Genomic DNA, 19,834 nt, shown 5'->3' on the forward strand with positions numbered 1-19,834 from the left:
CAAGAATGAGCCTGATATAAGAGCTTCGGGTCTAACAAAGGCGCGTCTGACAACGCGCATTGGTTGGCAGCTCCATTACCTGAACTCCGGCATTGGAACGGATTTTGCGGACTGGGTTGATGCGGAGACAGAACAGCTCGTCGAGCAGGAATCTACCCGCAAAATATGATTCATTGGCGTTGGATCCCCATCGCAGCCATGAAGATCTTGCATTTAATTTTCGATAGGACTGAACCGCTCTAGATACTATCTCCTAGACAAAGTCGGACTAATCCAATCATGCTTCTTCACCCACTGGTATGTGTGAAGGAGTAATATGTTTTGAAATAACTTAGTACACAAGAGCTTTTGAGAGTTGATCTCGCTTTACCCAAAGTATTGCCCACTTGAAAAGCATCAGACAATGTTTGGGGCATCGAGAGACGCTATTTCTTTAAGACTCAAGGACCTTGAGCACTATACGACGCAGAAGGGTTCTTTGCTTATTCGGGCTGCACGTTTCCAGCTCTGCGTCACCCACTGGCCAGGACCCTGAGTCGCGAAATGCAGCTCGCCAGAGAGCCCCCCGACTGTTCGATTCTCTCGTGAAGGAGACGTGTAATAACCTTGATTGTATTCCCAATAACGTGGAATGATAGGTGCTTCAGCCAAGTACAGATTTGGCATGACGAACTGGTCGCTCGTGGAATGCGTAAACAAGGTATTCGGCTTGATTTATACTTCCATCTTTTAGGGTAGCTGGCTTGGGCTTGTGTATGTGAGCCATAGATGATCGTGACTCGTCCCCCATAGACGCGGATGTTCAAGCCAAGAGCATAGTTGGACAAGCGGGTCTTGAGATACAGCTGGGTCAGGTCGAAAATCGTATGTTGAGGGCGGTAAGCGCTAGAGCGCGAACGGGAGGGAAGGAGGGGGGGATGGGGCCGGAGGAGAGGGCGACGGAGAGGGCGAAGGAGCGGGAAGAGGAGAGTGTGGGGAGGAGAAGGGATCGAGGGTTGGCAGCAGACGCCCGGCACACTTACGTCAACGGTGCAACCATACGGCCTTCCAATAGCCGGAAAATGCCTTGTAGAAGATATAGCACTAGGTAACATGCACGGACGCAGGTACGCTTTCACAAGATGTGCACTGTCTGTCGGAAATAACTTGCAATTAACTCTTATGTCGCTTGACTTAGTACCGCTTGGATGGACGCATTACCCATATGGATCCAGGATGTGTACATTCACTAGCTCCTGGATCTCGGCGGCATTACAGGCTCTCTCGCTCAGCTCGCGACTTTGAGCTCATCGATGCAGTTCAAGTCCCTTTCTGCATAGAGAGGGCTACCTCACGTATCTTGCAGCTTCAACAAACTCTGCGGTAAAGTTGACGAGGGGATTAGCATATTTTACCGAGCAGCCGCACCACCCAGAGGCAGGCATTTGTGAGCCATACAAGGCTGGGGCGTGGCGTTGACGAGCGTTGACGACTTGAGGTGTTCTGAAACAGAAGGTTGGGCCAAACACTTAACCTGTGTGGCAAGACTGGCTGACGTTGTCCACTTGCAACTACTGGCTGAAAGTGAGGGCAGGCTTACGGGAGGAAGCGAGAACAGAATCTGTCCTTGAAGGGCAAGTATCACGTAGTCTACCTGACTCGAACTCCTGTCAAATCAAATTTTGGGCGGTCTTATTAATGGCTATTATCAGGGGCCGAAATGGGCCAAACCAGACTCGATCTGGCAGGGAACGGATTCATTAGCTTTCTTAGCCAGGGTTCATACAGGACCGCATATCATCACAATCCGCAATTGTTCTTTGAAGGCGTACAGCCACTGACTTCTAAACTTGCCATGTTCAATGTTTCGAGGCCAACTGGCTTTGTACAGGATGGGAACAGTGAGACGAAGGCATCCTTGGGAAGGAATATCCTGGATAACGAGGCGAAACTCAGGAATATATGTGCGCGATTCGGAACGAAGAAATCTCAACATTCTGTCCCGCAGATCGTCAAGCTGATCCATTGTGGTCGCGTAGTCTACATCAACTGTGAACTCTTCCGTTGGTTGAGTCAGCCGAAAGTTTTCCATCTTGCTCCGAGAAAGCTCTGAGTTAGAAATTAGTACCGTATGTCCTTGAGAGCTTATGAACCGCGTATTCAAAAGGAATATCTCTTTGACCTGAAGCGTCTCGGAGTTTAGCCTGATTAAGTCCCCGCAGTCGTAGGAATGCACAACAATTACGAATAAAACACAAGAAAGAAACTCCGACGCAATACCACCAAAGAGCCATGATAGTGCTAGAAGAAAACCGCCGACTGCCACCAGTGATCCATAGAGCTGAGAATGAACGCATGCGGTAAGAATAAAAAGAGCCGAGAAGCACCACGCTGCGTTGAGAAAGGTGTCGAGTCTCCGTACGAGCGTCTCCATCGACATTTCACTAATACTCAGATGTGCGGACTCCACTGAGAGTGCACAGCACGCCATTTCAAACTCCTTTTGCGTCAGGCTACCATTCCCACTCCGGTCCAGTTTTTCAAAGGCAACTATATGGCAGATTTCCGGAACAAAGTGCCGCTGAATGTCATCAACTTTCATCATCAGGGTGTCCGAAGAGCTTAGACTGGCGGCCTCTGTAGTTCTCCCAGCTGACATCATCGGGTTGACAAAGAAGTTGAACACCTTCTGCGCGAAGTCGTAGCACCGAGCTTGATCTGAAAGTGGAACTTTTCAACAGACCGAAGTCGCAGAGAGAGCCTGATGACCATGCAGATGAGGAGCTCGAACCACCAATACACTGCAATCGCTTCTATCCATACCACCCACCTCAAGAGGGGGACGGAGAAGAGTTCTTGGGTCGGAAAGAACACCGCGATAAGGGCACAGGCAACGGCGAACAGAAATATCAACGGCAATGTCCAAAACTCAATTCGAACGACCACAGGCTTGTTGTCTAGCCATCGACGTAAGCTTGAAACTGTCGTCCGGGGCCTCATGAAGGCTTGTAAGGCTGGAATGGTTCAGCTGGGGTACATGACATCCTGTCCTCTTATTCACCTGGCTTGACAGTGTCATGACAACCGTCCCCAAGAAAACCTATGTGCTGGACGACATCACAGCCCGGTTGTTTGGAATCGAGGTGACATATGATGTCTTGCATACGCCACGTCGTGAGGGAACCCCCCAGTCGCTCTTCTCCTCAGCTTTCCCAAGCTCGAAAGGGCAAACCCGGCCTGGATTGTGGGCGTTGCATGCCCAGGATTGCTCTGACTAGCGTGATCCATCAGGCCAAGCGAGGAGGGATAGCGTCATACGTACTAATCCTTCACCCATTCCCACCGAACTTCCGTGACCCATGTAACAAAACTCATCTTCTGAGTAAAGATTAAAAGATGGGCCGGGACGGCGAAAACCGGCCTCTCATTCATTTTAAGACATCACCTTGACCAAAGAATCGAAAGCTTGTGGTTGTGGCGGAGAACCTCAGATAGAGGATCTTGCGGCAGGGTGCCGCTGTTGTTGCACTGCCCAGGGGGCAGTCATCTCGGGCAACCTAATACGGACTCAACATCACAACTGAATCAGATGATCCCGATACAGTATCACAATAACTTCTAATATAGAAAGGATAGCACCTGTCCCTAATATGCGTTTTATTGCGGCAGCTCATCGGCCTTGACTTGGATAAGGAGCAAGAAGGCATGAGCATAGCAGACCAACTTGTCCCCCCTTCTCCTGACCCTGAACCCGAACGTGCCCTAATCAACCTACTATGGGAAGTATGGACCAGAGTGCTGATGCGCGTTGTGCTAACCGTACTGGTTGCTTTTGGAAACACAGTAGGCCTCGGGGCCCCTTAGTAAACTAGAATCTACTAGAAAGGAGGCAAAGAGCGGACATCTGAGTGTAATCGAGAACGTACTCTAAGATGCACGTGGATCCGTTCCTTCCAGTATCACCATAGTACTGGGTCTGAATAGATGTTGAAATTACTACTTTTCCGGAGACATACCAACTAGGGTAGTTACCATGGAAACAACGGGGAACGTTATCCTCATATATAGTCAGTTCTTAACCACATTTGAAGGGGTTGCCGAACCGATGGCACCTAAATGTCCCCACATCCTGGGAAGCGCTCTAAACGTGAGGCTAAGGCCACTATCTTAGCTCGTTTGCGTGGTGCAGGTATACCACATCGACATGGCTGGTCCATAAATGCCCTTCTTGCTGTCTGGGATAGTCACAAGAGAAAGAGGCAGACAACAAAAAGCGATAGAAAAAATGGAGTGGCTGGTATCGAAGAGGAAGACCTGAAATCACAGCCCCAGTCGATGGGGCCACCCAGAGAGCATGATGTGTCCCTGGAAATTTCAGCACATCAGTACCAGGATAGCCGCTGCTCCTGTTACCCACGGTTTGGAGACATTCCTGCTAGGAACGTGACTTTCACTTGCCCTCCCCTACGTTCTACGCCGGTAGTGCATCCCATACCGCACCGCCCCCCCACTCCATTCCCCCACCCTCAGTTTTCGTAAGTCACCAGACGAAGAAGCAGTCTTTGGCGTTGTGGAGAGGTAACCCAGACTACAGATATCTGAATGTAACATGAGGTTTTGGAATAGCCACAGTAATAACCACGCCGACATTTTGTGAGTTAACTAGAGCCAAACACGGCCTCAGACCTCTTTGGAAGATGGGCTATAGTCCCTCTTCGGCCGAAGAATTGTCTCCCCGAGTATCGCGGTCGGAGTGGACAGAATGCAGTTATGTGTATAGGGCTGCGTACTGCAATGGTGAATATGATGATTCAACTAGAGTCGACTCTGTCTAAGTGAATACTCTGCTAGGGTATATGTTTCCGTGCCATCAAAATGGTCGGAAAATCCCCACAAAAATGGCTCTCTCTATGGACATGTCTCTTATATGAACTCTCTAAGGGCATGCCAAAACCGACTCCGGAACGTATACCCTTAGATATAGTTGGCTGTAGTTCTCTTCGCAGTTCTGCATTGAGTGTTTGCTCTACGTGCCAGAGTCTCATCAAGTCGTGGAAGTATGGGAGCACCAGTAAGATGGAGAACTTCCCGGAACGATGGAAGCCTCAATGGGCCCTTCACAGGAGTTTCAGAAGTGGAGTCCTCGTAGCCTGTGGGGCGGGGTAACATTGTGGTCGACGGAACCGTTGCTGCTGGTCGTTTCTCGGGCGGCACCGGTGGACGCGGGCTCACAATCTGGGAAGGTCTCGTATGGGTATCTCTGCAAGTGCTCCTTTCGATAGATTGCGAGCTGTGATACCGTCGTCCTTGGCTGCACTTGGGTGCACGAGCAGTACGGGAATCAAAGATAGCACCACTTGTCCGCTGAGGAAGTATAGTCCCGTTCGCTCCGAGCCAAGTATCAGACGGTATGACAACATCTCTTAATGTAGGGTCACTTTGAACCGTCAATACGTTCCATGGTTTCTGCATAGAAGAGGTATACCAAACGACCTGGTACCGATTGGGTGGTGCCTTTGGGTAGTCGGGATTCAGTGCGAATACCGAGTACGTGTATTTGCTTAATCCGCCAACCTTCAATTCTAGCCCGCGATTGCGAACGCGACCCATGCTTGTGCTCGACTGGCTAGAGTTCCAGATCAGCATCATCTCAAGTTGTAAGAGATCAAGCAATTACCAACCAGTCCGAGCGCTACCATTCTTACGGTTCTCATACAAGGGTACTCCTTCCAACTCAGAATATACAAAAGCTCTTCCCAGACGGTACGATCCAGACCAAGCTCGTCCATCAGTCCATCGCAGCATGCCTCTACCTTTGGCAAACACGAATGCAGACCAGGGACGAGCAAGTCTGATGCTCTCTTCCTCTGTTAGATGCCTCCAGATGAGGGGAAGACGGCCTTGTCTGACGCCCTCCAAGAGCGTCAGCACATCCTTCTCCGATTTGAGGTAAATGTTGCCATGAGTGGGCACTACCACATCATTTGTTGAAAGGTGCCTAGCTTGCACACCTCGTTCTTCTTGTGGGGCAAAACCTGCTAGGGCTTACAGATTGTTGTGATTGAGAATTGTTGCCCGATCCATGTTTTGATTGCAACTTGCTCGGCAGTGGTAGGGCTTGACCGTTGAACCAACTGTTGTAAGTCGGCAATCCTACAGGGGCTGGTTCCTTGGGGCTTGTTGCCCTACTTGATGCTACAACATACGCGGGACAGACATGCGTAACCCTATGTACTTCGTTCGACGCCCCTCGGTAAGACCTGTCCCGAGATTGCATGGGCCGAGACCACAAGCACAATCTCAGCAAAGAAGCTATTGCCCTCAATGTGATGGCAAAGGTTGCCTTGACTCCGTTTGGTGCGCCGTCCATGCTGGGTGGACGTCATCGGAGGCACGGATGCACGTAGTCATGGTGACCACCATGCGGCTCAAGAACGCGCCCATATATACATTAGGGGCTATTGAGCTAACGTGTGCTTCTGTGCCGTACAATAATGTTTCCCGTCTCTTCACTCTCAGCGCTGCCACTGATTGCCTGTGTCATCGTTCAAGTGTCCTTCTCCACAGCTCGATGCTTAAGTCAAACTTACAGTGGCCTTCTTCCCGGTTCATCATCATTGCCCGCTGTTGATAGAACATGGGTCGGGGTGGAATCCATCCCCGGATTTCAAGGCATTAGCACTGAAGGAGATGGAATTGGATGTGCGACCTTCTTTTGCTTCGGCGTTCGTTCAGTTAACACTGCATAGCATGTTTTCGAACGGATGATTCAAGCGACTCCACCAACGGGAGATCGTGGTGTGCCCTTGAGTATCAAGACAATTGGAAGGGAGCGGCCATACCTTATGCTGTGATGAACCAGTCTTACGACTCTGATTTGGCACTGGAAAAAGCAATGTATTGTGGCTTGGAGCTTGAAGTCCACAACCCGGCAAATGACCGGGTTGTTACCGTGTGGGTCGTGGATGCTTTCGATCAGAGTTGGGTTCACACCAACGCCTCTCTGGATTTAACAGTTTCAGCATTCCAAGAGTTGAACGGTACCTTCAACGGAGACAAGGATGCTGTCATAAAAAACATGACTTGGGTGTTCACGGGGTGGTTGGTGCTAACCTGGGTTGTTTCTACTTTTCGCTGATTATAGACAGGAGAGCCAATAACTATACCTATCCTGGCAGTGGATAAGGGGGATACATGTCAGACTTCTCCGCCCTGAACAGAGAGATGAGATACAGATCAGGTACTGTACAAGGGCCTTCGGCCTGTAAGTGTATCGGCTACCTCAACGTACGATAAGGCAAATTCATACTCCATCCCATCATTCCTCATCCCAACATATCATCAAATCGACAGTACCCGGAGCATAGCTAGTGAAACACAACCGAGATAGCTGAACAATACAGATACAATTTTGCTGGTTAATGCGATGGTAAACCGAGGGCCTTGGAAGGTGTAGGACAGGTTACAGGCGTTGAGACTGGACTACGTGGTGGCAACGGAGTCTGTACCAATGGTTACCAAATGACGGAATTCTGCTCTTGCTTCACAAATAAAAGCCTGAGCAGCCGCAGTCTTTAGACATCCTCCGCGTTACAAGATGACACCTCACTGGGCAGCTTCCTCTTTACACAGTGGTCCCGCTCAATGTCTCTGCAGAGCGTGGACTACATCTCTTTGGGATAAGACATTCTGGACAGCAACGACGGTCTGGACTGCCTCTGTTTTGGCAATGATATTGTGGAACACTACTGTGGCAGGCCAACTCAGGATCTTCCCAGTTCCTGTGGTTTGCATCACCATCGCTTCCGCGCTATGGTTCGGCATCGTTGATCTGAAGAGTTTGGAGCGGAAACTCTCCACAGAGCAGCATCAGTTAAATGACCGTTCGGGCCGTTTGGAGGGGGAAATCACCGAGAGCCTTCAGTTACTGGAGAGGGATGTGGTACAACAAAACCAGGCATTGCATCACCTTATCGAAACAACTTTACCAAACCTCAGGGCATCAGCACTAGATCTGCCTCCCCTGTACGACCCAAACCTGGACACTCTCTCGGAGACATCTTCCAACTCTGGCAGCCATACCCCTTCGTCGCTATATCTCAACGAAGTTCTAGGTGAGAACTCTACAATACAGACAGGATCCGCCTCGCAAAGCGGTAGCGATTTTTCATCACTTCTCAATAATTTGCATGGGGGGTCTAGAACTAACATTCGAGATCCCGCTGCAAGCGAAGTAGATGAAGCTGAAGCCGCAGATGGCTTCGAACAGTGATGCTATGTGTCCAGAGGGGTCATTTACTTAATCGATGCCATTGTTACTTTGCCCAGGCCACAAAGATTGAAGCACACGCCTTTACTGGGGCCCGGACCAATGCGACTGGGAATTGCTCGGCCTAATTGTCATATTCTTTCAGTGTTTAGATGGTTTGGGGACAAGATGCTATCCCGATTGCTAAAAATATCGATTGCTGATCGTATCAGGTCTTTCTTTGTCACATAGCAATGAGGTGAATTTCAAGTTGCATCGATCTACAATCTCATTCTTGCACTGTGTCCATATCACTTGCGCGCTCTACCCACCATGCTCCGCGCTATGCAGCCCAGCCGTATAAGACCTGCACTGCAGCTCGTTCACATTCGCCCCGTCATTGTGGATGCCTGATCTGAGTCATAACTCACACTCCAGCCGGTGAGTGTTTACCGGTCCCCACAGCTCCCAGCCCTGCTCGGTTACAAGCGGATTGGATACCGTGTAACCATCGGCTACACGCATCAGTCATGCACAACCTTGTCGAGGTAACTGGGCTATGGGACGCGATGCTCGTTCAGGCCTCGACGCACCAGATCCCATGGAGTTCTGCCTCTTCGTGTCCGTGGAACCGCCGGCAGACACCGGCTCGGTACTCGTGACCTCATTGCGAAGAGCGGGCTATTGGAGATCCGCTGACGAGGTCGGTATGGGCGGGGGCAGATTCAGTGAGGTCCTCATTACCCGATTCTCCAGTAGAGGGATACAGAGCGTCGTGTATATCGCCTTGTGACATACCGGGTTCTCGACGTTTGCTGTTGAGCCGTTCTTCCCCCAGTCGAGCCTCCTCTATTTTCCTCCAGATTGACTCGCATGCCTGTCTTGCCTCGTCCGGTCCTTGGAGAGATAAAGTCGACTCTCCTCCATTCTTCATATCCTTTGGCCCAAGGTCTGGATCCTTGATGTATAACTTCACCGAATTGACTTCGAAATACGGTCCAAATTCGGCAGGTACCCTTTCCAGGAGACTTGCGACCCTAGGACGGGAATGAGCCTGGTCCCATTGTAATTAGTGAGATAGGCGAGGAAAGTGGACTGCTCACGAGATTCTCCACTGTTTCAATCACTTAATGCACAGATTCTGAGCGTGACATAAGGTCGAACTCACAGGTCCCCAATCATCTTTTGGTCCTTTTTCATTGCTAAGGTTGATAACAAAGTCGTGTTCTTTCCAATCCAAGTAGTCTGCGGTAAGCACGAGACTTGGGCATTGGCAGGCTTGAGGACGCACATTTCGAGCAGAGCTTAATGGTAACTATTTCGCTCTCAAAGACGAACAAGTCCTCTCCGTCTTTGCTGCCATTCCTTTCCGTCCCCACACGATTTCTCAAGAAGTCCTCCGGCAGCTTGCGTGGGATTCCTGCTGCAGTCTTCCGCCTACTTTTCGGTTCGAGGCTGCATCAGGTCGTTAGTCAATGCATCTTCGGGCCGGCACATGTTGCCTCCCTGTATTCGATGAACCGCCCAACGTGGTCGCTTGGCTTCTCCCATCGCACCAAGAACAACTGGAGATGGTGGACGAAGGAAGAAAGCTGGACGAAGGAAGAAAGCACAACGACCTGTAACAAAGGTCAGTTTACGTACTCGCGGGGCGGAAGGCGGATGCAATACCCGTCCAGCGCCCTTACCCCTATAGGGACAAGGGTCGCTACACCCAGGCAGCGGCAGCCGATAATCGGCGCAGGGAGCGAGCACCCACTTGCGAGGTGCTATCCCTATCAAGTGAACTTCTATCCCTATCCCAAAGGGTGAGGTATGACCGCACAGGGGAAGGAACCAAGTGGCCCACAAGCATGCACGAGGATTTATCGAAGGGCATGAGCACGAAAAGGAAAAGAGATGGTGGAAGAGGAGGGGGAGCAGATCGTTCATCTTGGGAGGAGAGGGGAAAACCTTCAACAGAACGCCCGCGCGCGGGCGCCCAATCAGTTGAACGGTTCGCGGGCCTTCCCAGGGTGGAGTTTGGCATTTGCAATGTCTGGCAAGGGGGAAGGCGCAGAGCTGGAAGTCAATGATGGTGCGGCGATGGATACGTCGGAGGGGGACCCTAACGAGGTTGGCAGGTACTACCATATTTGGAACTTTTGCTCTACTTTGCTTCCGACATGCGGGAGCCTCCATCCCCAGAACAACGGAATAATGTCTCAAATTCTGCCGCTTGGCCCTCGCACTCTCTTGTTCCAAGTAAAAGACCTACTTATTGAACATGCTTCTTACTCTCCTGAGAGACAAAATGAACAGTTATCGTTGAACGGAGTAGGGTCGTCTCGGTCTCACAGTAACTCTATCCAAGATATAGTATAATCGGCTTCATGAGTCGCGTCTCAGAGTTTGGTTAATAACTAAGTCCAACTAGCGCCGTCCAATTTCCGTTGTCGCATCAGCTATCCGGTGTACTCTCAGTTTTTTTACGGTCTAAACGCTCCTTTAACTGCTTCCACTTCTCCTTTCTTATCTCTACGACTTCATAGTCAGTGTACTGCGGCAAGAAGGCCTCCGGGAACATCTCGGGATCGTCTTCTCGGAGCGTGACCAACCAAAGCTTCACAGCAAGGTATTTCATTCTCGCATGTTGTACTCTTTGATTCGGATGCTTTCCAGCGAACGCCATGCGAAACAGGCTTGTATATGACCTTTCGGCTTCCGGCCACCCGCCCTGACTGGATAACCTGCGATGCCAGTGATTCCGCGTCTTCCCACCGCTTCTGCCGGGAGTAGGCTAACGCGAGGGGCCACTTTAGAGTCACGGTGGCTGGATCCTCGTCCCCCAGCCCCTTTTCGCGGTTAACCTCCAGCGCCTGCAGCCATAGCTGTTCTGCCTTGTCCCTTTTCTGCTCAATTAAGTAAGCGTACCCGCGCTTCTCTGTGTCATGCGACGACTCAGGATGCTCCTCTCCCAATAAATCCCCAACTTCGTCCAAGACGCTTTGCATGTGGGTTACGGAGTGCTGTTGGCCTGGAAATTCCCGTCGCGTCAGTGCGGTTCTCATCTCAAGCAACTCCAAAGCCTCCCAAATGGTCAATCCAGGCATGTTTTGACTGTCCTCACTGCAGCTGCTCTGTCTTCTTGAGGTACCCAGAGCTGGGGCTTGAAGGTGGTTCCGTCAGTAACCGACTTCAAGTGGGTTTCTAAGACAGAAATTTAGGGCGAATGGAAGACGGTCGTTTTGGGATAAGACTGACTCGAAGACTGCATATTTATTCATCCTAAACCCTCGGGTGCTTTAGTCTTGCACTGGTTGACACAATCTCTCGTTACCGAATTCCGTCGGCTGCGTTCACATAGAATCCACATTGCGGGGCATCCCTTCCCAATAAACTTCCCTCCAGGCCAATGATGATATTGATGCTCCGCGGCAAAGCTGTATGCTTACCCTGTCCTTTCGAGTGGTCCTTTGTCAGTAAGAGGCATTCCTTCTGCCATTAGAGTTTTCGACCCACAACGCGAAACCAAACTAAGTTGATGCCGCCCTTGATAACTTTGAGATGCCAAACAAGAGGGAAGAGGGGGCAAAAGTACGGCCGTATTGATGCTGTGCGATAGCTCGTTGGTGTCGCACATGGATCCTTTCTCCCACATACTTCCGGAGCCGCCAGCTCAGGGAAACACTCGTGATTCTCATCCCCTGTAGGAGACTTGAACAGCTTACCACATTTACCGCTTCATTTACCTGGAATAAAACAAGCCAATGCGGGGACTACATCACTTTAGCTACTCTACTTGATCTGATTTCATGAAGTCGGCATAACCCGGATCGACTGGCGTCGCACGTTGGGCCTGTACTAGCATGGCTTATTCACGCATTGGCTCTCAGCACATTTGGAGAATCCAACCACGGCAGCATTAGTGGGGTCGCACTGCTCGCAGGGCCCATCTTGATCGGGGTAGTTCCGTTTCCTGGATCCACCACACCTAACGTCACTCGAGTACCAGTACTGGCAGTCCAAACCAAAGTGTTGGTGACGTTAGAATATTGGACAAGCTGGCTCTCAAAGTCGTCATTGTCACCGTCCAGCAAACAATTGTCAAGGCTTAGCGTTGCATCATCCCCATCAATGACGACACACAGATCTACCGCTGGGACGAACAGCCGTGACAAGAAGTACTCGCTCACATTGGTGGTGAGATTGAAGCACTTCTGCCATTTCACCTCAAAAGGATCATGACCTCCGTTATAGATCTGGGACGTGATGTTGTTATCCAAGTTGCTCAGTGGATAAGCGAAAGGATTGGTGTCATTTGTGATTTTCAAATTTCCGGCTACCTCGTCTGTGCAGTTCATACCGTTTAGTTGACTGCGTGCGATGGTTGCAACGAAGAGAAGGAACAGCATGTTGTGTTGGTTGACTTGCCAGACATCTTATTCCGCCCTTTAAGAATCGGGAGCTCATGAACTCTGCAGTAGCACTTCATTATAGCGAGACTCCGTCTCTATGCCAACCCATTGCTGTATCCAACATCGTGTTCTGACGGGCGGGGCAGATGACTTCAACTTTGCGCCACATCGCGTCCGATAGTTTCGCTCCATAACGCTTCTTCTGCAGCAGAACATGTCCCAAAATCTGCACAACCCTGAGAAAACAACTTCCTCACCCTCATTTGTATCAGCACAGCATCTCTATCTCCCTGTACAGAGACACCAGCAGCCACCAGGCGCGACCACCACTTCAGTGGACAGACAGAGGCGAACCCGGGGTGAGTGAAACGAGGCTATCATGGATGCACGTAAGGTGAACCCTGACGTTGCGTGCTGAGCGCAATCTTAACACACAAGAACGGCATCAGCTGGCTTGGGAGACGGGCAAGATCCTGGCCAGGCTTTCCTTAATAACGCGGGTCCTGCCTATGAGCTGACCCATGATCCAAGAACGCATTGTTCGCTTGGAGTCCGTCCTCTTCAGCGAGTTTATAACCTTTTTATAAGTAGCTCCTACCCGATAAGGTTTGGTATAGACAATTGACTAGGATCTTCATCCCACGCCAAACATCAGCGTGGTACGCTTACACTAAGTCATACAGATCAAATTGTACCCAAGACTCCATTTAATCCTGTAGCGCCCTAATCATGAGCATGCGCATGGGGATGTGTGTGAACGAATTAGTTAGCACTGATGATTTCCTTTCCTTTCTCTTGCTTCACCCCGTGCCACCCATTGTGTGTACATCCCTTATCTTCCACTAGTCTGCATTCCCCCACGTATCCATGCTTTACTAGTCAGCAGCAGTAATGTAAGTGAGTGCACGGCAAATCAAGAGCGCTGTGAGAAATTTATGGAGGCGTGTTGCGGTCTCAAGTTGCGGTCGCTAGTCCTTCATCCCGAAGGCCAGCGGGAGTGGCCAGCGGGAGTCTTCACGGCAGGCTATTTTTAGGTAGGAAAAGTCCAGTTTGGTATCCCTCCGGATTGTAGCCCAGCGACATTAGGGACCGCTGCAATCTGGGCAGTGTCGCTGCAGGGATTCACAAGACACCGTCTATCCCCTCAGGAGCGGGCAGGGCGTAGTTTCACCGTTACAGGGTCACTCTACAGAGGAATATTCGCGAAACGAGTTGCATATTCCGCTGAACAATCCGTGTGGCGACCTGGGTTCTCGCTATGGCGTAGCGTAAAAGTATGGAGGTGACTCTTTTTATTGGTTGGTCGCTGGCTTCTTTACTAATCAACATCGAGTGCAGCACATATTATTGCGTGAACCTCAAATCTGGCCGCCGGCCAAGTCTAAACATACCCAGGCGGAGGGTTCTCCATGCTGGACGCAGGGATTGTCTCTGCGATAAGGTCTTCAACTTCATGCTGACTTGTAGTGTCTGTCCTTGAATTAAATGGCACCGATGTACCTGCAAGAAGGCGCTCCTTCTGAGACCAGCTTTAGAGCTCTATCATTAAGCCAAAATAAGTGCTCACCAGTTCATGCAAGTCAACTTTGAAGACATACACCTTCACGACGACCGCCCAGACTATAGCTGCCAACACCAGATTCGTCCAGTTGATGTAAGGATAGATCAATAGGTAGGGCATCAAATAGAAACGGCTTGGGAAGGCCATGGCATTGGCTCGCTGAAAGAACTGGCTTATTGCAAGGCGGGTGTCAGCTATTCGCTGCTCTTCCCTGTGCCATACCATGCATCGTATGACAAAGTTCTCTCGTGAAAGACGCCCGTCCTCGCACCAATCGAACTGGATGAAGTCCACGGGACGTTCTGCCCAATGCTCTCTGGTGAACCAAAATTCAATCCTGGATTGGGTTATGTCTCCAGGTGGTAACCCTTCAATTTCATAACGAGTAAGGTCGCTAAACACATCCTTTACAAGCTGTTGAAACTCATCCGACGGCAATGGAGTGCACGCGAAATCGCCGAGACGGTCCTCTTCTTGAGGGTCAATGTTTCCTTCTTTTGAGCGAACTTTCAGCCCAATCTGAACAAGTGTCCAAAGAACCCCGGTCTCCAACTCGTGCCTTTCCCAATACTTAGCCAGACCGACGCCAATCAGAGACTTCAAACCATTTTGAAGCACAAACTTCAGGAAATACAAGATTAGGTTCAGCAAGTATAGGCTTTGGAGGAGATTTGAGATGCCGACGACAACTAGGGCAGACTGCTGCTCCTGGACCAGGAGCCAGAACATGAAACGGGAGATTATCAGAGTTATGACCATAGGGAGCTCCGTGCTGCATAGAGGCGATTCGACCAGAAAGCCGTAGAGATCTTCTGGAAGGTAAGGTAGAACATCGTAAGCGCACAAAGCTCTATAGGCTGTTCTGCAAGCCAACATTGTCAAGCACCACGTGCTGCAGACGACGGTCAGCCAAAATTCCCACAAATGCATTGGAACTGCGAAGAGCTTGCGGTCCGGCTGCACTAGACTGCTGGCAGCTATAATCACAAAGACCAGGCAGAATCGGAGGCGAAACCAGGCTCGTCTGGCATCTCCATCTAGCGTAATTGTCGCGTTCAGCGCTTGGCATAATGCTGAGACGGAAGGGAAAGCCATTATGGTTCAGGTCAATGTAATGGTGGCAAGGTGGACTACTCCTGGCTTTCATCGTCTGCTTCTGCTTATATACAGAGGTCAACCTGGTGTCCTAGTAACCGTAACCAAGCACTGTATTCCCAATCTACGAGATCTTCCGGCTCTCACCGAGATTCAATGCACAGTCTAAAAGAGTGGAGAGGCTTCAAGCTGAATAATGAGCCAAGAATGATTGTGATGTTCTTCATTCTATCTGTATACTTGCGCCATAACTACGTCGTATACAAGGAGTCTGTCGCGGAACCGCAAAGCCCGCACTCTGAGGATACTTGAAATGGTTTCCCTCTCAGCACCCCTCGTGATTGCTGTATTCGGTGCAGTGTTCGTCCCTGCCCGGCTTAGCTTCGTATCCAGCATGCCCAGGCCGAACAGGGCAACGAAGAGCGACGGCGATGTGGTCGGCAAGGGAGGCTCACAGGCAAGAGTGCGCATTGGAAAGAATCTGGGTCGACCAGGTTGAGTGGGCGTGGAAGGAGTGGTGGGAAAGAGGCAGGCTGCGCTGAGGGTGTGGTGAGAATGCGAGTAGCGGGGAGGGTACTAGTGATCTCATTATGTCGGGCCTCCGTCTTGCTTGCAATCTCACTGTGCCCTGGGTGTTCATTTCTTTCCTCTTCCAAACATCGGCTGCCGCTGCCGGGATGTAACAGTCCCTGTCCCTATAGGGGCAAGGGCGCTGGACGGGTATGCGTCCTCCCACCACACCGCGAGTACTCAAACTGACCGTGGGGATGGCGTTTAGTTGTCTGCGGGTGGATCGAAGGAGGAGAAGCCGCCGAGGGAGACGGAGACAGGAATGTGCCCCATCCATCTCCGCATTATTTTCGGGGGCGTCGAGGAAAGGAAACCATCGCATAAGCACTTGTTTGGCGTGCGGAACGGCAGGGCACGTCTGGTCGCCGCTGGCTCGCCTGGTCTCTGCTGGTCTCTGCTGGTCGGCAGTCTCTCTGCATTCGCACATGCTTGGGTGGTTGCGAAGTCAATAGAAATCTTATTGACCGGTTGACATACTCATGTCTGTAAAACCCTGCGCACCGGCTCGCAAAGGGAGAGGTGATGGAGGATGTATTAGAGCTGCTCTGCGAGATAAAGCAAGTTGAATATAAAGCTTGCGTTGATGTACGCTCGGACATTCTAGGAAATGGCCTTGGAAGGGAATAATCTATAACAATGGGATATATGCATCTATCTTTCCTGAACACGGCGACGCGGTTGTTTGTTACCAGACTTGCTGCCGGACCGGCGAAGAATAGCGGCAGCGTCTGATAGCCATCCTCCCGCGGTCGTTTCTGCTCGCTCGGCCTCTCGTTCCTAATTCCACTTGTCGAGCCATTCTTGACGTTCGAAGGTCGCATTCCATGGCTGCGTTACGACCTCGAGCAGTTCCCGAGAAAGTTCATATTTTTGCTGGAAGCTGGTTCTCAGAAGCCCTTCCGTATCGAGACGCAGAAGCTCGTTTCGGAGAATCACCTGGTATCGCTTTGTATCCGCTTCCGATCGATAACGTCGCCCAGCCTGAACCGCAATGAAATTCGGCCACCTTACAACGCACCAAATCGGGTTGACGATAGCTCCATCCCAGTCGATAACTGAAATGATCTTGCCTGCGTCCGGACCTCGAGTAGCACTTAGAATGTTACTAAGAACATGAGTACTACTATCGCGGATAGGATGCACACGTACCCACTGCTCAAATCGTAGTGCCAGAGGCACAAGACTTTCGATATCGGCCCGGTATCACAAGCTTTTGGAATTGCCTTGACGACTTGCCGCAAGACATTGCTAACCATTTCACGACTTCTTGAAGCGACTGGTCACTCTCAGGGTGATTGAGCACAAACTGCAGCTCGTCTTCCTCCATAGCAAGCAGCCAAGGCACGACACCGGTGAACGGCCTATCCAAAGTCGCGTGAACCCGTTGGTTGACGCGCAGGAGGGCGGAGTAGATTACGAGCGGAAGAGTGTGCGGTGACGAAAGATGCCATATCGCATTGCCGATCCTATACAGACGAAGGTCAGGCCTTTTCGGCTTCTAGCGTGCCGCTCCATGATGGGGATCATTCCTATGGCACACCTGAGAAACCACCCCTACAACAACGATGACCCCAATCCGACTCTGCACAAGCCCTTCTAGCGTCGGAAGTACACCTGGCGATGCGCAGATCCCAGGTGTGTAGAGGAACACCGCTTCTATTGATGACTTATACGAATGCCGGGGCCAGTGACCGGCGTGTTCGGCGCTCGTGGTATAGACCACTACGCCCGCCATGAGTATAACACCTGAAGATCCCTGATCAATCTCAAATCAGAGCATCAGAAGGCATCACATACCAAGTGTACGCCTCTTACATCCTTAAATGCGGGTTTGAAGGTGATCATAATGACGCTTCGGCTTGCAGGGATAGGTGCTGATATGAAATAAACGTGGTGAGAGTTAAGCGATTGCTGCAGCCGGCCTTCTTAAGAATAGCGTCGAAAGATGATGAGGACCCTTGCACCCCCTCCAGGTCCGCGTCGAGTTTCTCTCCCGATGGGGCTGGGGGGAAGAATGGAGTTTTGATGGGCGGCTAAACCTGCAAGGGCTAGCCACAATTAGAATTTGAAGAGGGACTGCCCTCGGAATACATTGTGACATAGATTCTCTACATCTGTAGTACAAAGGCTAAGAGCGCTGCTGGTGCAGCGAAGACCCAGGTAGGTAAAGACCCTCCCGAAAATGGCCCTGGACTGAACAATGAACACGGATTCAAAATGGTGCTTACGTGAACCGCTACTTCCTGAACCCATCGCAAGAGCAGCTCCGATGAAACGCGGCTTAGCCACGCTCTTTGTCTTTGCTCGCCATTGTCAACTCGCAAATCCAAATGAACGATTCTCCTGAAGCTGATAATTTTAGCGTGGGACACTTCGTTCCCACCATTCCTCCTGGCAACAGTCGTTTTCACAATAGCATCCTGTTTGTTCGATTCCCGTGACAGGATCCTCTCATGACTACCTGTAAGATTCTGCGCCAGACCACGCGGCCCTCTGGAACAGATTCCCACTGGAAGTGTGAGGGTGAACGTCCCAAGGTTACCGTCATCAGTTTTGGGGGGTTGGGGGTGTGCGAATCCGGCGGTTAGGCTTCCTATGGCGTCTAAGGTAAGTTCTAGCGTACAAAGGTTCACATGGTCGTCGTGAGCGAACAGGGAATGCTGACGAGCTGCATCACAGGCCAATCCCGGACGAGGCTTCTCCGGCGGTAGTCTACTATAGGCGCCGGCTTGTCAAGCACTACCTCAAGCACATGGCTCATGGTTTAGGCGACTGCAACACATTCCCGACCGGGGGTGTGATGGGGCGACGAACTGGTTCTTTTGACGCCTGCAAGTTGGTTGCGAAGGTGGCAAGCGTGTGACAATTGACCGCAGTGACTGGTTCTTCACAGGCCGAAACATACCAGCTCCGGTGGAAGTCTATTTCGTCTGCCGAGCAACTGGGTTTGACGTTGCTTTCCCTTTCATCCTCCTGGATTACGGTCTCCGGGATTGAGACAATGGCATATTGCCGGGGTGTTGCCACCCTGTTGGGCTTCTGGCGTGCTGCTCGTTGATGCAGCAGCGGAGATATCGGAGCAGCCAAAAATCTATGCGATGTAACGCTCCTTGCTCCTCGACAGTCACAGCGTTATGGATGAAAGAACAAGACTAGCTGCTCGACCCGTGACGGAGAACACATCGGCGTGCTCTCATAGATTCCTCAAGCACAAAATTGAACTCCTGAAGCTCAACGTGACCCACCTCTCCTTCTATCTCTTAATACGTAGAGCTAGTTAAGCCTTTCTTCCTCTCCCGGTAGAAAACCCCCAAAAGTCGCACCTAAGCCTGCCACAACGCTCGATCCAAGTGCTTGACTTCTCTGCCGGCGTCGTAGCCCTACACCAAGCAGTTGATCTATTAACGAACGCGAAGGTTCACCAGGTCTTTCCTTGCTGTTCCAGGCGACCGTCGAATGCAGAGCACACAGCCACGGCCAAGGGCCATGCAGGTTACCAAGGCATCCAATTGCCTTAGCAACTCAGTGTACCGCTGTTCTTATATATTCTTCGCCTTTAAACACAAACGATAAGACAAGTCAAACCAATGGCAGAAACGCTACCCCGGGTGATGTCGCAGCTACTGGTGGGGAATCAACAAACCCTGTACCAATATTTAGCTTTGCATTGTATGACCTGAGTTCCCTTATGCATGCCTTCCGGCCTTACTAATGCCTTGTAGTGCCCAAGCTTGGTCCAGCAAAGTTGGGTAACACGCAGAAGCTTTTGTATCATTACCGGCCGCAGCTAGATGTGCTTCTAATCAGACTTACATTAATAGCGCCGAAGGAACTATCTTCTCAAAAAGCCTTCTGGCTTAGCAGACTCGGTCGATTGTACAGGATTGGCCTTGCACTATGCGCTGACACCATTGAAATCAGAGACCAACTCGCTCGTCTCCATCTTCCGGTTCCACACTGTCCCGAAGGCACTGCTGCTCCTAA

At 50.8% G+C, this 19,834-nt stretch overlaps 7 protein-coding genes across 7 annotated transcripts; 3 read left to right on the plus strand and 4 right to left on the minus strand.

The window, feature by feature from the left end:
- Nucleotides 1-1,759: 1,759 nt before the first annotated feature.
- On the minus strand, nt 1,760-2,638 carry DACRYDRAFT_50746 (uncharacterized protein; the record flags this gene model as incomplete). The annotated part of the gene is made up of 1 exon (XM_040775007.1): nt 1,760-2,638. The coding sequence occupies one exon, from the start codon at nt 2,636-2,638 to the stop codon at nt 1,760-1,762; it is 879 nt and encodes a 292-aa protein (XP_040629803.1).
- A 4,095-nt stretch (nt 2,639-6,733) lies between these two features.
- Nucleotides 6,734-7,117, plus strand: DACRYDRAFT_50799 (uncharacterized protein; the record flags this gene model as incomplete). The annotated part of the gene is made up of 1 exon (XM_040775010.1): nt 6,734-7,117. A coding segment is annotated over one exon (384 nt), but the record flags the coding sequence as incomplete, so codon positions are not given.
- Nucleotides 7,118-7,576: 459 nt separating this feature from the next.
- DACRYDRAFT_106993 (uncharacterized protein) lies at nt 7,577-8,251 on the plus strand (the record flags this gene model as incomplete). Its single annotated transcript, XM_040768369.1, has 1 exon — nt 7,577-8,251. The coding sequence occupies one exon, from the start codon at nt 7,577-7,579 to the stop codon at nt 8,249-8,251; it is 675 nt and encodes a 224-aa protein (XP_040629805.1).
- An 862-nt stretch (nt 8,252-9,113) lies between these two features.
- DACRYDRAFT_21846 (uncharacterized protein) lies at nt 9,114-10,095 on the plus strand. The gene is made up of 6 exons (XM_040772569.1): nt 9,114-9,264; nt 9,331-9,341; nt 9,396-9,454; nt 9,519-9,682; nt 9,734-9,846; nt 9,899-10,095. The coding sequence occupies exons 1-6, from the start codon at nt 9,190-9,192 to the stop codon at nt 9,921-9,923; spliced, it is 447 nt and encodes a 148-aa protein (XP_040629806.1). The 5' UTR covers nt 9,114-9,189; the 3' UTR covers nt 9,924-10,095.
- Nucleotides 10,096-12,084: 1,989 nt separating this feature from the next.
- Nucleotides 12,085-12,621, minus strand: DACRYDRAFT_106995 (uncharacterized protein; the record flags this gene model as incomplete). The annotated part of the gene is made up of 1 exon (XM_040768370.1): nt 12,085-12,621. The coding sequence occupies one exon, from the start codon at nt 12,619-12,621 to the stop codon at nt 12,085-12,087; it is 537 nt and encodes a 178-aa protein (XP_040629807.1).
- Nucleotides 12,622-14,005: 1,384 nt separating this feature from the next.
- Nucleotides 14,006-14,944, minus strand: DACRYDRAFT_106996 (uncharacterized protein; the record flags this gene model as incomplete). Its single annotated transcript, XM_040768371.1, has 2 exons — nt 14,006-14,143; nt 14,192-14,944. The coding sequence occupies 2 exons, from the start codon at nt 14,942-14,944 to the stop codon at nt 14,006-14,008; spliced, it is 891 nt and encodes a 296-aa protein (XP_040629808.1).
- Nucleotides 14,945-16,387: 1,443 nt separating this feature from the next.
- DACRYDRAFT_21847 (uncharacterized protein) lies at nt 16,388-17,577 on the minus strand. Its single transcript, XM_040772570.1, has 3 exons — nt 17,391-17,577; nt 17,000-17,316; nt 16,388-16,955 (listed from the first exon to the last, which is right to left on the minus strand). The coding sequence occupies exons 2-3, from the start codon at nt 17,104-17,106 to the stop codon at nt 16,628-16,630; spliced, it is 435 nt and encodes a 144-aa protein (XP_040629809.1). The 5' UTR covers nt 17,107-17,316; nt 17,391-17,577; the 3' UTR covers nt 16,388-16,627.
- Between the last annotated feature and the right edge of the window lie 2,257 nt (nt 17,578-19,834).

The sequence above is a fragment of the Dacryopinax primogenitus genome (assembly GCF_000292625.1).
Source record: "Dacryopinax primogenitus strain DJM-731 SS1 chromosome Unknown DACRYscaffold_7, whole genome shotgun sequence".
NCBI lineage: Eukaryota > Fungi > Basidiomycota > Dacrymycetes > Dacrymycetales > Dacrymycetaceae > Dacryopinax > Dacryopinax primogenitus.